The following is a 16390-nucleotide window of genomic DNA, read 5'->3' on the forward strand; positions in this document are numbered from 1 at the left end:
AGCTCCTCTGAACCCGTGTGCTTGCGCCAGTTGGGGAGCGTTGTTCTGGGGCTCGCAGCTGTTCCTGGGGTGCCGCAGTTGTGGATTCTCAGGCTTCAGATAAGCTCCACTTTCCGGATCAAGATGGCGCAGACTCCGCGTCCAAGCCCGCAGTTCCGGGAGGGGACCCAGCCGCAGTTGGTGCTGCCAGGTCAGGGGAACCCCGTTCAGCAGTCCCCCACCTCCTTCTGGAATTCAGCTGTCTCCCAACCAGCCAACAAACACTCCTTGTGCGTCCCTCAGCTGTTCTTTCTTTCTGCTCCGGGACAAGGCTCGGAACACGTCTGTCTATTCCGCCGCCATTATTCCCTCCCCCCACTCTGATGTTATAAAGAGCTTAATGAGCCAGGCTCTGCCTCAGGAATAAGTGTCACTTCTGCGTAACGTTCCAGATTGTGCTGTAGGCGCTCAGCTTGTGAGCCGCCAAGAAGGGAGACCCTGATGCGCAGCTGGGCGGTGCTGCCATGTTGACTGCTTGGAGCTCCATGCGACTCCTTTTGTCCCAGTGTCCTCGCTAAGACACGCTTCCTCCTCTGCCACATCAGTCAGCGGTTCACGCGGGCTCTTGTGCTCGAGGGCTGTGCTTTTTCTTTAAAGCGTTTCCTTGGCCACAGCTGCCCTGGCTGCGGAGCAGAGCTTGTCCCTGGCTGTGCGGGTGGAGAGTGCAGGGCGTGTGCACAGTCTGGTTCCCTTTTTCCTTGTGGTTGGGGCCACAGCCAAGTGACCTTTGACCACCACCCCCTCCACCTTCACCTGGATTACTTCTGTGTCCTTCACCCTAGGTCTATACTAGCTAGTAAAGTAGCTTCTAGTCACATACGGCTTTTTAAAATTAAATCTCTTGCAGTCATCATGTAAAATTCAGGTCCTCAGTCTCAGTGGCCACCTTACGTGCTCAGCAGACACCTGTGCCCAGCCCTACGGCCCTGGGGCGTGCAGACACAGGCCTCTCCACCCCCACACGCAGGTCTTGCTGCTGCAGGAGAACATACATCCCGTTGTACTGTAACTGTGGACCAGCCTCTCTAGCATTAGACCAGGGAGTCTCGGCTCTGGCAGTGCTTTAGCATCGCCTGGAGAGCTCTGAGAACACAGAAGCAGCGATCCCCCAGGCCCACGCGCCTGGAGTTGTTCCGCAGGGGGCCCAGGTATTGGGATGAGGTGGAACTCCTCCCTGGTGACTGGAACGTGCAGCTGCTCTGTCAGCTCCTTGATGAGGACTGTCCCGTGTCCCTCATCTTTGTGCTTTGTGTGTTTGTCAACGTAGCTTGTTAGTGGGTTCAGCAGATGTTTATTGAGCACTGCTACTGTTCTGGATGTGGGTGTGGCGGACAATCAGACAGGATCTCTGCCTCCATGATTGTACAGCCTGGAGCAGTGGTCGGGAAACCGCGGCTCGCGAGCCACATGTGGCTCTTTGGCCCCTTGAGTGTGGCTCTTCCACAAAATACCACGGCCTGGGCGAGTCTCTTCTGAAGTGGCGTTAGAAGAAGTTTAAGTTTAAAAAATTTGGCTCTCAAAAGAAATTTCTATCGTACTGTAGATATTTGGCTCTGTTGACTAATGAGCTTGCCGACCACTGGCCTAGAGCGGGGAGAGGAGTGAATCAGGTCCTCCAACCAGAAGGTGTCGCAGTGAGGGACTGGGAAGTGGCGAGAGGGATCCGATGTAGCTTGAAGAGGGTCCTAAGGGGAAGACCTCTCGGAGGACACGGCGTTCGCTGGGGGTTGACGCTCTTCTAAGCTAAGCCAGGCAGGCCTGTGAGGTCGGTCTCCATTATCCCCATTTTATGGATGTTGAGGTTGAAGCTTAAAGAGCCGGACTAACTTACGCAGGTGCCACATCGAGCCTCGCTGGCTCCATCTTTGCTGTTTGCAGGTGCTCTGTGCCCGTCTTCTACCTGACACAGGGCGGGGCTCGCCACGTGGGGAATGAATTGCTACTTGTTGGCTGGATGGGTCCCTGCGAAGCTCTCCATGAACGGCTTCAATATTCATGAATCATGATTATTCGTGAACGCATTGATCCAATGTAAGCTCCCAGCCATGTAACCCATGGATGACTTTGGGAGGCTCGGAGATGTGGGGACAAACCCAGATCTCACTGACTGCTGGAACCTGGCGGTTTCTGCCGTCACCGACGACTATAACACACCCGGGGTCTGGTCAGCTTGTGTGGGCAGCACTAGGACACTTAATTCTTACAAAACAGCTGGATGAGTAAAACAGCGGCCCTGCAGATCTTTCCATGAGACAGGCTCCGTGGAATCCGCGCGGTTCCCGGCCAAGGGATTTGGCCTCGTCCAAAGAAGCCACAAGAGGCTGCACCCTGGTATCCGTTTTCCAGTGTGTTTTCATAATGTTCTCGTTTTCTCACAGTGCTTCAGTGACACGAACGCATCTGATGCTCTTTACAGATGTAAGAAGCATTTCTGTGTTTCTGGTCTGAGATTACCAACCCCTGGTCTCCCCCACCCCCTTGGGTGATTCAAAAGATGGTGGAGAACGGTGGAGGGTCTTACTCTTAAAATACGTTTATTATTGTTACACACAGGCCTTGTCAGTATTTTAATAGCAGAAATCTTACTAGGAAAGCCAGTGATCTCCCTGGAGGTGCTTTAGCTTGAAAATGGCTCTGGGAATTTGTCTCTTTCTCTTGCTGTCCCTGCTGTGTATGAGGACATTTTAAAAACAAAACACTGAATTCTGTGGACTCTCTGGATCAAGGGGAAATTCTCCAAGCCATTCCGTTTTTCTAAGTTTCAAAGTTTTAACGTCATTCATCTGAGAAGTAGATTGTCATTTAGAACAGTGGTGGCCAACCTTTCGGACCTCACGGACCACCAGTTGGCAACCACTGATTTAGAAACTGTGCCTTGGTGTGTGTCCCTCCCCGCATCCTCACTCCTCCACTCTCTCCCCTGCTAGCACATGCTTTAAAAGCTAGGAGTTTCTTGAACACAATTTTAAAATAAGCTGCGGTCATTGACTCTTTTTCTTTCAAAAGATGGAGCCTAATTTGCTTCCCCTTGAACGTGGCTCCAAGTGGTGGTTTTAAATATTTTGTCCATTTTTAATTGTTTTTGACAGGAGCATTAGTCTGATACGAGCTACTCTTGTCAGATTATCAACTACAGACCTTTAATTATAAAAGTTACATGTGAGTGATCCCTTGATGAAGCCCTTACTGAGCACGTAGCCGTAGGGGGTTGACAGAACACTCTTGGCTCAGAGGGAGGTTATAAAATATGACAGTGTCTGAAAGTGACTTAAGAAAGGTATGTCCTCAGCTCAGGTTGGGGGATCTCAAATACCTGAATATAGGTCATTGGCATTTTATTTATTTGGTCAAAACTATATATTAAGTGCTGGAGAGGTGAGTAGGTAATAGAATTAAAAGAACAAGCAGTGATTTCTGTACTCTTCAATTTACAGTTCATCGTAAAGTAAATAAATGTATTTACCTTCCAGCCACACTTTGAAGTGAGGTTTTAAAGTCTGCATGTATAGGAAGTACCCCATGGAGTCAAAACAACCCTTGAAAGTCCTTGGATTGCCGATTAAGTACACTTCAAATATCACTCCTTTGGTACTTATAAAATACTGACATTCCGCCCTAACCGGTTTGGCTCAGTGGATAGAGCGTCGGCCTGCGGACTCAAGGGTCCCAGGTTCGATTCTGGCCAAGGGCATGTACCTTGGTTGCAGGCACATACCCAGTGGGGGGTGTGCAGAAGGCAGCTGATCGATGTTTCTCTCTCATCGATGTTTCTGACTCTATCCTTCTCCCTTCCTCTCTGTAAAAAATCAATAAAATATATTTAAAAAAATAAAATAAAATACTGACATTCCTTTAGGAGCCTGGTATTTAACACACACACACACACACACACACACATACACACACACACACATACACACACACACACCCTTTAAGTCAGTAATCCTTAGTCCAGGAAGAAGCTCCCCCGGCCCGTGAGCGCGTGGGGAAAGAACAGATTGCCACCAGTTTTTCTCCCCCATCCGCAACCGCCACCCGCCAACCCCCACTCACATGCCCATTGACTGGACTGGGGGCCTTGGTGCTCTTGACATTGCCTTTGCGCTCTTGTTCTTTCAGATGCACTAAGTTAAAGCTCATCAGTTAAAGGCACACGTGTGACACCATTGTGGTTTCCAGTCGTTCCCAACTAATCCTTTTTGCTATAGTTTCTTTAAGGGCCACTCTCTCCTTGAAAAGACCCTCCTTAGCAAGTACCATCAACATTCTAAGGCCTGCCTGCACCTTGCTGCCTCAAAATTGCATTTTGACCTTGCTTTTGATGGTTTATGTGTCACCAAACGAGGCTTGCTTCTTCCTGTATAAAAAAGCTGCGCTGAAAGTCTAGCAGAGGGCGGAGAGACGCTGCCTCGGGCTTTATCTCTGTGTGGTGTTCTCCCCGGGTTTGCTTCAACCCGCCCCGTTTCGCACATGCTCTCCTCACCCCGTGGAGCATCACGCAGGAAGCAGGCCCATCACAGGTCTCCACACAGACGCCATCGAAAGGCAGCCGCGCTCTGTGATCATTCTGTGTTGAATCGATTTGTGCTTTTGGATGTGGCCACGCATGTTAAAGTTAAAGTCTGCTTCGAGGACTGGAGGGACTCGCCAGCTGAGTCTTCAGCCGGGACGGTAACTACTGATGGGTTCTCTGACGCCCTGTGTGGGTATGGAGATCAAGCCAGTGGCTGTTGATGCTGCGGCGTTTCTCGTGGATAATCGATGCTGTGAGACAGAAAGATTCGGGGCTGACGGGGTGACGGTATGGCCAGTTGTCACGTGCATTCAGACAGCAGGGGGCCGTTCTCAGATCTCTGCTCCTGGTAACTGCGCAGACCTGCTCTGGTTCTCTCTGGAGAGCTGCAGGGGCTTCCGCTCCGGGACACCCTGGGGGGAAATGGCATTTTCTGTTTGTTTGCTTTTTTATTGTTCTCATTGTGAAGGTGAAATGTTTATTAACATACTTGCTGTGTTAATAAACATTTCAGATGAGCTAAAAGAGGAAAACCCTAATTAGCCATGTTTCTTTCCATTGTTTTTCATTGTGTGTATTCTGCATTACAGACGGCATGCTTAGGTGGCAAGGCATAGAAGTTTTCAGTCAATTTTAGGGCGTTTTGGAACCATTAATTGATACAGCTAGTATGTTAGTACATGATCTATGCATGTAATGTATACAGTACTAATACATAATAAGTGGTTGAGTAACTAAGCTTTGATTGGAAAGGTGTGCTTTAAAATGATTTGCTGACAGGTGTGCCTGAGCCAAAACTGTCAGGAGAGACGTGTAGAGGTGTCTGCCCAGGCCGGGCCCTGCTCTAGGGCAGGAACCCATCTTCAATGGGTTCTTTACTTACTTTACGCATGGTTTATAGACCAAGCAGCTAAAGCTGAAACCGACGAAGGCATGTACCCAAGGCCACAACCTCATGAGTTAAGTAACCTTTGTCTCCCAGCGTAGGTGCGAGTTAAAATAAAATGTGGAGGGGTGTTTTAATCTGGACCATTTAAAAGCAAGCGTGGCTGCATTGAGTGATGGGTAGTCATGCCGTGGGAGGCTGGCATCCGCTAGGAATTGTTTCCTTTCTAGCTTTCCTTGGGGGCCACCAGCAAGCCGAAGTGTGATGTGTATTTCACCTGGCAGTTAGGAAGCCCGCGTGATGGAGCGGAAGAGGGGACGGCCCGGCTGCCGCGGAGCGTGTGCACGTGCCTGTAAACGCAGAGCGGCCCTGGGAGCTCCGCAGGCATCGCTTCTTGGGGTTCCGTTAGTCAGTGGGTTGTCAGTTGCTGCCGAAATGGAAGTCTGCGTGCTGAGCTTCAGATAACACACACCCTAGGGGTTGGGGCAGATTCTTGCAGAGTCTGGGCTAGAGTTTTGAAAGAACAAATCCAAATTCAAAATGACCTTGAAAATTTAGAGGAATGAATCATCCAAAGTGTCGGTGCCTAGAACAGGCCATGTTCAGTAAGCAGTGTATTTCCATCCAGAGGCACGGAGAAAGGCAATTAAAAACAGTGCACAGGGCCGAAACCGGTTTGGCTCAGTGGATAGAGCGTCGGCCTGCGGACTGAAGGGTCCCGGGTTCGATTCCGGTCAAGGGCATGTACCTTGGTTGCGGGCACATCCCCAGTGGGAGGTGTGCAGGAGGCAGCTGATCGATGTTTCTCTCTCATCGATGTTTCTAGCTCTCTATCCCTCTCCCTTCCTCTCTGTAAAATATCAATAAAATATATTAAAAAATAATAATAATAAAATAAAATAAAAACAGTGCACAGGACTTTCTGCCTCCCAGGACATTGCCTTTCCTCTTAGCGGGAGATCTGTGCCGTGAGGGGGCGTGGGGACAGATGAGGAAACAGGCCCAGGGAAGTGAAGTGACTTGTTCACCATCACGTAAATGTTGTATCCAAACAGGTGAACACCGTGTCTGAATAGAATACAGAGTCTAGACTCTAAACCAGAGCACCCCAGCCCCAGTGACATGGTGTCGGTAAAGCTAGAATAGATGGTTTTCAGGGACTCAGGATGGCTGTTGCTCGTTTTATGGGTTCCTGTGGCCAAAAGGATCTGAGCTGCATCTGGATCAGGCGTGGAGGGCAATGCTGTTAACACCTTAACCTACCTAGTTCTAGATCAGAACTTTAACCTACTTGTTTCTAGATCAGAGCCTTAACCTGCCTGGTTCTAGATCAGAACCTTAACTGGCCTGGTTCTAGATCAGACGGTGAGCTCTGGAGAGACTCATGCTAGTCCCTGCATCCTGCCCACTCAGGCAGACACTGGCTCCTTTACCCCAGGGCACTTCATGGTGCCTTTATGATACGCTGTTACCTCTCACCTGGAGTGTACCTTACCCCAGTCTACTTGTTAACCAGCGATTCATTCTTCAAGAGCTGCTCAGTTATCATCTCCGGAAACCTAACCTGCACTCAGTGTTACCGTGTGTTCACCTGTCAGACATTAGATCAGGGGTCCTCAAACTTTTTAAACAGGGGGCCAGTTCACTGTCCCTCAGACCATTGGAGGGCCGGACTATAGTTTAAAAAAAAAACTATGAACAAATTCCTATGTGCACTGCGGGCCCGGGACGAGTCGGCTGCTAAGCAGGACAGGCAGCAGTACCCGGTGGGCCGGATAAATGTCCTCGGCGGGCCGCATGTGGCCCGCGGGCCGTAGTTTTAGGACGCCTGCATTAGATGGTGCCCAGAACAGGCCATGTTCAGTAGGCAGTGTATGTTCATACAGAGGAAAGAAAATCAAGCCAGAGCTCTTCCTTATGCCACACAAATAAATTCATTGATGATGGATTAACTATGTCAATATTAAAAAGAGAATAAAACTAAATATTAGAAGATTTAGGAACACCCTTTTTTGTTGTTAATCCTCACCTGAGGATATTGTTTCCTTTGAGTTTTAGAGATGGTGGAAGGGAAGGAGGGAGGGAGGGAGGGAGCGGGGAGAGAGAGAGAGAGAGAGAGAAACATCGATGTGAGAGAGACATCGATTGGTTGCCTCCTGCACATGCTCCAACCGAGGCTGGGGTTTGACCTGCAACCCAGGTATGTGCACAGGCCGACGCTGTAACCACTGAGCACATTGACCAGGGCAGGAACATTCTTTAAATAATGTCAGAACCCTTCCTCGTGCTATATAAAGAGATACATTACATTGGATTGAAGATGTAAATGTGTGTGTGTGGTTTTTTTTAAAATATATTTTATTGATTTTTCACAGAGAGGAAGGGAGAGGGATAGAGAGTTAGAAACATTGATGAGAGAGAAACATCGATCAGCTGCCTCCTGCACACCCCCCACTGGAGATGTGCCCGCAACCAAGGCACATGCCCTTGACCTGAATCGAACCTGGGACCTTTCAGTCTGCAGGCTGACGCTCTATCCACTGAGCCAAACCGGTTAGGGCGTGTGTGTTTTTTAAATACTAAACATTAGAAGGTTTAGGAACATAAGGTAGGAAACCCAAGTCTTGCACACCCCGTCCCTCAACAATTCTGCTTTTGTGAATATATCTTTTCAGGGAGAAAGCAGCCGCATATAAGAGCTTGTGTAGAAGAACATTTACTGCAGCCTTGTTTTTTGTTGGCATCTCTCAGGAGGTGCATAGTTATATAAATGGCGGTAGAGTTTATTATGGAATGTAATCGTGGTTAAAATAATTCATTGTACTTTATTGTACTGAGTTTCTTCATCTTTGTTCACTAGGAAAAAAGCAAGCCATAGAGTCTTGCAATAATATCCCATCAGTTTGTTTGTTTTTTTAAGTGAGAAAAGGGGGGAAAACCCTTACGTTAGTGTCTGTGACTGTGTGTGTATATTTTTTAAGCATTCAGAAAGTTCTGAGATTTCACTCAAGATGGTCAGCTTTGCTTATTTCAAGGAGATGGGATTAGAGAAGAGGAAGGGAAATAATTCTTGTTTTTCTACGTCTTAGGATAAATGTCAGGATTATTTTTGTAATTTTATCATCATTTAATTAGAATTTTGGAAGTGGGGTCAGTACCACAGCGCATGTGTAGGAGAGTGTAAAAGAACGTACCCTTCCCCCTAGCCCGGCGCTGTAATTCATGGCTCGTGTTACATGGCTTTTACTATTGCAGTGACAGCTCATTGTATTTCACACGCCTGGCACCGGGCCAGTGCTGAGTATGTTCTGCGGGAAGGAAGAAGACTTGTTCTGAGAGACTTCGCTACATGCAGAGAGCATTTACTGAGCACTAACTGTGCCCAGCCCAGCGCTGGGACCTGGGTATACAACAGATTCGCCGACGCTGGGGCCCGGGCACTGCCAGAGGCCCAGGAGAGAATGAATGGCAGGTTTGCCCAGGAGGTTACACATACATTTGACCTTGAAAGAAGCAGTGGCGAAAACACGGGGCTTGGAATCACGTGAAGCTGAAGTCTAATATCGGGCCCCACCATGGAGGGTCTCTTTTTTATCTGTAACACTGCCTGAAGGTGCGTGGGGATAGTCACAGTATGGCGGCCACTACCCGGCCACCGCTGACCCACGTAGTCATAGTTACGGTAACGGAATCACAAACGAGCTGTTGGCGCCGTATTACTGGAAAAGGACGTCACGGCGTAGTGGCTGCTGCGGGGTTAAATGCTGGGGCGTGTGAACGCCCCTCCACCTGACGGAACATGTCACATGACTGGTGCAGGGGACTCAGCTCCCCAAAGCAGTTGAAATCCTGACGGAGTGGCCCTTGCTGGTTTGGTTGGTAAGACAGAATTATTTTGTCCTTTTCTCAGGTCTGAAAGGAGTCCCCTAGCTCTTAGAATTACCTCACCTTCTGCAACAATACCAGGAATGCCAGGACTTCCATACAAATACTTGAAAAGCGTGGATCTCCATAATTGGTGGATCCGATTTCCCCATGCCCACTTTCTCCCCAGCCCCCACTTGACCAACCTCCCTCAGGCTCCTAGCAGCTGGATGTAGTGGGGATCTTAAAACAGCTCTGTCCTCTCCGGAATGCCCTGAACGGCTCGGGCCACTTCCTGCCTCCCATCCAGCCACACCCATGTCTGTGACAGCGCTGCCCACCCTGCAGCCCCGCCAAAGCCCTGTATTTTCCTCCTCTTTGCTAAACCCCCGAATTTACATTCCATTCAAATTGCTTACTGTACTCTGTAATCCGCCGCCCTGCGGCCCTGGGCTCCCCTTCCCTCCACCAGCATCCTGGACCCTTGCCGTCCCTGTGCCTGTTGGAAACCTGCTTGGTAACCCTTAACCTTGTACAGAGGGATGTGTGTGCCTGTGTCATCTTTCCAGTGAATTGTCATTCTTAGACTTATGATGCAGTCTGTAAGAAAAATCCTTAAAACGTGAGGCATACGTGGCTGCGCTGTTGTATGTGAAATACATCTCTCCGTCAGCATAGGTATAGAGGTAATTATGTCTGATACACATGCCAGGCACCATTCTAAGCAACTTACACTTAATTCCCAACATTTCTACCTCCATAGGACTATTAGGATTATTTTAAGTTTTACATAGATATGTGTATATACATATGTGATTAATGTATGCACACACGCATGTCCACAGATATAGATATAGATATGGACTGTATGGTTATTTGGTTGTGGAATTAGCAAAACATCCAGGCTCCCTGCCCTCGCCTGTGCCTACATACCCCGTCTCCCCTTCTGCCGCTCCCAGGTCACATTTAATGTTTCATCTGCCCAGGAAGCGTGATTCTCCCTTGCAGAGCTCTAGGGAAGGTTATCTGTGATGCTGTGAGAGGCACTTGGTCAGAAGGGGCTCTTCACTGGTTGGTGGGCACATGCGTATTCTGTTATCATTTGAAATATTTCATCATTTCAAGCGAACACACCGAAAACCTGGTGCTTATGTTTTATTTACCACGGAGACCCTCGGCGTGGCAGCCGCTGGCAGGCAGGCAGCCGATTCTTCTCTGTCGGGCGTCGGGTGGGAGTCTCAGTGCGAGGAAGCGCTTTGGCCTCCGGCAGAAGGTGTCGGGAGCAGCAGCTCCAGAGAGAGATCCAACACGGGCGCTGTCTGCCCAGCTGATGTGGCCTTTCTTTTGTGTGTTTTTGAGCCTCCTCTCTGAGCGAATGCCGGCAGCGAGCAGAGCTGCGTCTTCTCTTTGTTACTGTCTCAGCCCCAGTGCTGACCTGCACTGCGGGCGTCGGTGATCGGGAGGCTGCGGGCCTCGTTTCAGTCCCCGGATGGGCTGACACTCGTCCTCTGCTGTGCTGGGCCTGCCTCCCCGTGCAGACCCGCTTCTCCGGTGTCCGTTGCCCCCATGCTGTGATTGACCCTGGGGGCGGGGGGGGGGGCTTCGAGAGTGAAATATTTTTTTTTAATTTTTTACTGATTTTTAGAGAGGAAGGAGGGAGAGGGTAAAGAGATAGAAACATCTGTAAGAGAGAGAGACATTGATCAGCTCTCCTGCATCCCCTACTGGGGATTGAGCCGGCAACCCGAGCATGTGTCCTAACCGGGTATCGAACTGGGGACCTCTTGGTTCATGGGTTGATGCTCAGCCCCCGAGCCACACCAGCTGGATGAGAGTGAAATACTTTAAAATTTCATCTCGGTTATCGAACAACCTAGGAGGCTTAAGAAGGGAATGCGTCTTAAATTCCTGGAAAGGAAATCAACAAATCCAAGCCAGCCGACGCTTCCTGAGCCTCCCACGGAAAACCGCGGGGCGCTGGCTGTTGGGTGGGGACGCAGAGGTGAGCCGCAGGCCATCCTGCCCTTGTGGTCCCCGGGGGCTGGGAAGAGCTCTACTTACACAAACATGATACCACACGGTGGAAAATGCCACAGAGGAGGCTCAGAGGGGCACGGGCAAGGAAGGATCATGGCCCAGGAAGGGAAGGCTTTAGAACGAAACAGATGTTGAAGGTATAAGCCTTTAAAGATAGGGTCTTAATAGTTAGGATTGTGTTAGATGAATATTTGTCCATTTATTCATTCAGTAGACATGACACATCTCCTGTGGACCTGTACAAATCCATGCCTCCCTGTCCTCACGACAGAGGGGGAGAGCCGTGGAGAGTGGGCGTGGCACCTGGAATGCTTCCACGAGCACGTGCTGCCATCCCCTCCGCACACACTCCCTGGGCCGTGCCAGGCCCTCCCACGCTGCACAGGCCTCCGTTCCGCAGGTGTCGGGTGGACAGTCCTGGAGCAGCACGTCATTGATCATGCTCACCTCAGGGCCAGGGCTCAGCAGAAAGGAACGGAGATTAACATGAGCTGCAGGGACATTCATGTCAGAACACGTGGACTTTTCTTTGGCATTCCAGGGTCGACCTTTCTAAGGAGAACTTTCTCCTCGTTTCCTGGTCGCGGTAGTTTCTTAATTGCTTGAGAATAGGATGATTACTTGACCCCTCCACCTGTGGGGAGTCCATGGATTGATTGGGATAGAAGTGAACGAAATGCTGTGATGGAGAAAGGGAAACCTCCTTCCAGTGTGAGAACACTCAGGGCCCCGCTAACCACCTCCTGGACGTGTGCGGTCCATAATACATGGCGTTTCTCTCTGCTGCTGGGAGTTCCCAGTGACCGATCCGTGTTCACAACAGCTCAGTTCTGTGGCAAACAACAGCTTAGGCTCCTCTGTCGTCTTCTTTTTCAGACCATGTACAAAATGAGGAAAACTATGCCCAAGTTCTGGATAAGTTCGGGAGTAATTTTTTAAGTCGAGACAACCCGGATCTTGGCACCGCTTTCGTCAAATTTTCTACTCTGACAAAGGAACTGTCCACCCTGCTGAAAAATCTGGTAAGCCGTTTCCTAAGTGATATTTTTATTAATTACAGCCAAACAGCTTTTGAGTCCTAAGTATGGAGTCACAGGTAAAGAAACGCCACGGTGAGACTCCTAGAATTTGTCCCTCTTGCCCAGCTGATAGTGGGTAGATTTGTAGTGTCGGAGAGAAGCGGGTTGACCTGAATTCCTTCCACCACCTACCACTGTTCTGTCTCTGTCGCGGCTGACTTTTAGCAACTTTTGCCTTTTCGTTGGTTGGAAGAGTGATGACGCTGTCTGTGTCAGACACACACGTTCCATCTCACGTGTGTGCAGATGACCATGCGTTTCGATCCCTGATTTACAAATTAATTAACCTCTCCCAGTGCCCCTCGTCCTTATAACCCGCTACCAAGAAAAAGATTTTGAGGTTCAGGGAATCGGGCGTTTCCGAAGCATCCCTGAGACCCGGGCACTGCAGTTGCTGACCCTGGGAGGAGACACCGAGTTGGGGGTGGGGACCTGGTCACCAGGCGGTATTGTCTGGACCCCCCCAGGTTGTGCCCACCAGCCTCACGGCTGTGTCCACACTGAGAAAGCTCCGCTCTGTGAGCCGATTTAATCAGGTCTCATTTCTCCCGAGTCCCGCGAGGCAGGAGCGCAGGGAGGTTGGAAGGTGCCCCAGGAAAAGCTCTCCCACGTTTCCCCGGCCTTTTCCAGAGGAGGGGGAGGGGGAGCTGTTTCTGTTTCTGTCCTTTCCCTGCCCCATCTCTCGCCTAGTGCGCCTTGGCCTCCTGTAAGGATCCAGATCTCACACTCGATGCCTTGACCCCGGCCACTTGTTCAGATGTCCAGTAGGCACTGTGGCCTCACGAGGGAATCTTGGAAAAATGAAACCTTTCTGTAGAACGTTAACCCGAATAGTTGACAGATCAGAATATTTCTCCCCTATTGTGCTGGATAAATACACGTGTGTATGTGTCTGTCTTCCTGCAGTTTAACTCTAATTGGTGATTCAGGCCATTGACTTAGTCTTAAAGTGACAATCTTAAAGAAAATAAAAGTTGAAGGTAGAAATATGTCTAATTTTTTAAAACTCTCAAAGGATCATTTTGATCTTAGCACATACATATGCCTATCCTTTGGGGGTTTTTGATAAATGCATGATATTTCTGTAAATTTTACATTATTTCAGTCTCTATTCAGAAGGGCCCTCTCATTTTTCCTTCCTCTGGGCTTCCCCTGCCTCTTTGCTGGTGGCATAGCTCAAAGGGAGGTGTGGTGGGCAGAAAGGAAGTGACAGCAGACTGGCCATTCCCTTTGGTGGAGCTGGGGAGGAAGCTCTGTTTTCCCAGGTCGCTCTTTTCCCAGGGATATCGCGCCAACCTTGCGTTTCCAGGAGACCCCATCTGTTTGGCTTAAGCCAAGAGTCATCACTTCCATGTTCCCGGACCAATCTATTTCCACTCTTCCCCACACGGCAGGTCCCTTCACGCTGTGTGTATCTGCCATCCACACAGGCCAAAATCCCAGCCGCACTTCTCTGCCATTCCTTCACCAGCAGTCTGTAGTCCCTCTTCCTTTCACTGGTATTTCTCCCTCTAGTCAGAGTCCTTTATGTGGTCAGCATCTTGCAAAGGTGAAGTGACTAGCTCAGGGGTGGGCAAACTTTTTGACTCGAGGGCCACATGGGTTCTTAAACTGGACCGGAGGGCCGGAACAAAAGCATGGATGGAGTGTTTGTGTGAACTAATATAAATTCAAAGTAAAGGAGCGGAGGGGAGAGCAAGAGAACCAGATAGAACAGCCGTATCCGGCCCGCGGGCCATAGTTTGCCCACGGCTGGACTAGCTGTTTCCTCCAGAAGTGGACCTGCTAGGCCATGGAGTATGGCTGGGGAAGGCCGCCTCTCAGTGGGGAGAAGCCACAGGAACGTGGACATGATCCATTCCATCGATGTTGTTTACAAGGTTTTGGTGTCAAGGTTTTAAGTGCATGGCTTTTGGTTGGTGGTATATGCTAGGTGACCTTAGCATTTTAAAACATTATTATAAATATTCCTTTTGTTGGCTTACCAATCTCTCTGAACCCATCCTTCATCCAGTTAAAGATGCCTTCCTAGTCAAAGCCGTCTGCAGACATAACATTATTTGTTTTACTGAAGCAGGGGCTATTCCTTATTTCCCGGCCTTCATAGCTTCTGGTTTTCTGCTTTGAATGCCCTTTTGTAGTTAATGTATTAATGAACGAGGCTTTCTTTACAATGCAGCTTCCTTGTCTTTAAAAAAAAAAACACAAAAGGAAAACTAAAGAACAAAAAGAAAGGATGCTGTTGAGTTTTAGCTGTTCCCAGGTATGTCTTGTTATTCATGTGATGAACACAAAACAGAAATTATGTCCCATCTTCCTTTTAACCTTTTCAAGGGAAGCAGTGAGGCCATTGCCTGGGCTGCCCTGATTCCAGTGTCAGGCCGGCATGGCCTGCGATGCCGGCAAGGCCGGGAGTCAGCCCACTGCCTCCGTTCAATCACCAAACCACAGAGCGGGGCTGGGGAGGAATACCCGTGGATGGAAATAGCTTCTCCGTGGGCAGAGGGAAACCATTGGCCCCAAGAGCCCCCGTGGAGCAGTAGTTCTAGAAGATATATGTGAACCCTGTTGGAGACTGGTAGGCGGTGCCCAGAAGGACCCTCTGCCTCTGGCTCCGTGGTCCCTGAGCCTCTGCAGAACAGAGCTTGCCTGAGAGCCCAAGCGCCCCCAGCAGGTCAAGGGCGGCGTTGCTTCAGAGCCGGTGAAGCCCAGCGAAGGTTTCTCCATCTGCCTGGCATTTCCTGTTTGCCGTCTCTGGCGCAGGGCATTGTGGTTTGGGTTGAGGATGCTTTTATCTTTTTTTTCTTCTTCTTTCCTTCCCCCTCAAAAGAGAATAGCTGGACATGCACAGGCTGGATGTAGATCGCTGGCAGATGATCTCTCAAGTTCTTTGAAACACTGAAAACTGTAGAGAGCTTGGGTATACTCAACAGTGAGTTGGCAGCCACTGGGTGCCCTGGGTTTAAAAAAACCTCCTCTTTTCGCAGAATGGTGATGCATCGTTGGGAGGTTCAGTGTGACCCCAGACATCCCCTCGTGTCCTGGTGCGTCACTGCCCACTCGTGTTGCCGGACGGTCTCTGGAAAGCCGCCAGCCCTGTGTGTGGAGGCGGTTAAGAGGGAGGTTTTCTTTTCCCTTCTGTTATAAACGATCATGTTCCGCATAAAAGTTTCAGAAATATGGAATAAATTACATAAGAAAGTAAAGATCATTGTGTCGTTCTAACTTCTAACTAATGTCCTTTGAAGCAATTTCATACATTTATACACAGAGACACTGGGTGTATAGAGCGTCCAGTCCACAGTCTCTTATCCCAAACCCTCGGGGTAGGATGTTTCAAAATTCAGAATTCTACAGAAATCAGAAGGTGACGGATTGCATGTTACGTCACACACACACACACACACACACACACACACACACACACACACACACTGGTGACTTCTCAGGCCCTCGTAATTCAGCGCATTGTTACCTCTGCGGTGAAATGCGTGAATATTTGCATAAAGTGGGGTAAAGACTGAAACCACCCCCCCCACCACCACCACCACCACCACCACCTACGATAAAGAGACTTGTCGGATTCAGAGACCTTTCCTTGCTTACCTGACCCTTGTTGTAGGAGAAGCGTTGTGGATTCCTTTGAGAAAGGCTGGTGTAGGTGGTTTGCTGGGTCAGGTGATCCGTTTCACTTATTTGCTTGTTTCCATCTTATTCCATTTCTCGCCCACACTTCCAGAATTTATTTCTTACATTTCCATATGGAATGTCTGATATTGAGGCTGGTGCTTCTTTACAGGAGCCTCTTTATTTTTTATTATTCCATTTGGTCCCTTTAGGTTTAAACGTGAAGAAACAACCTACTCATTCCATCTCCAACGAGTAGGTTACTTCATCTTCTCCTAAAAGGAATGGGCCCTTCTCTTGACTGCTTGCCCAACCGTGTTAAGCAATTGGACGTTCGGAGAGTGG

At 49.3% G+C, this 16390-nt stretch overlaps 1 protein-coding gene across 2 annotated transcripts in view; it reads left to right on the top strand.

Annotated features, from left to right (window-relative positions):
• The window catches only part of ASAP1 (ArfGAP with SH3 domain, ankyrin repeat and PH domain 1), a 234518-nt gene that overhangs the window by 157736 nt on the left and 60392 nt on the right, over nucleotides 1-16390 (top strand). For both annotated transcript variants that reach the window (XM_080646797.1, XM_080646798.1), the window contains one exon: nucleotides 12216-12361. In XM_080646797.1, coding sequence (XP_080502923.1) covers nucleotides 12216-12361 — 146 coding nt within the window. The remainder of the gene's footprint in view (nucleotides 1-12215; nucleotides 12362-16390) is intronic.

Source organism: Plecotus auritus (assembly GCF_963455305.1).
Source record: "Plecotus auritus genome assembly, chromosome: 11".
In the NCBI taxonomy this organism is placed as follows: Eukaryota; Metazoa; Chordata; class Mammalia; order Chiroptera; family Vespertilionidae; genus Plecotus; species Plecotus auritus.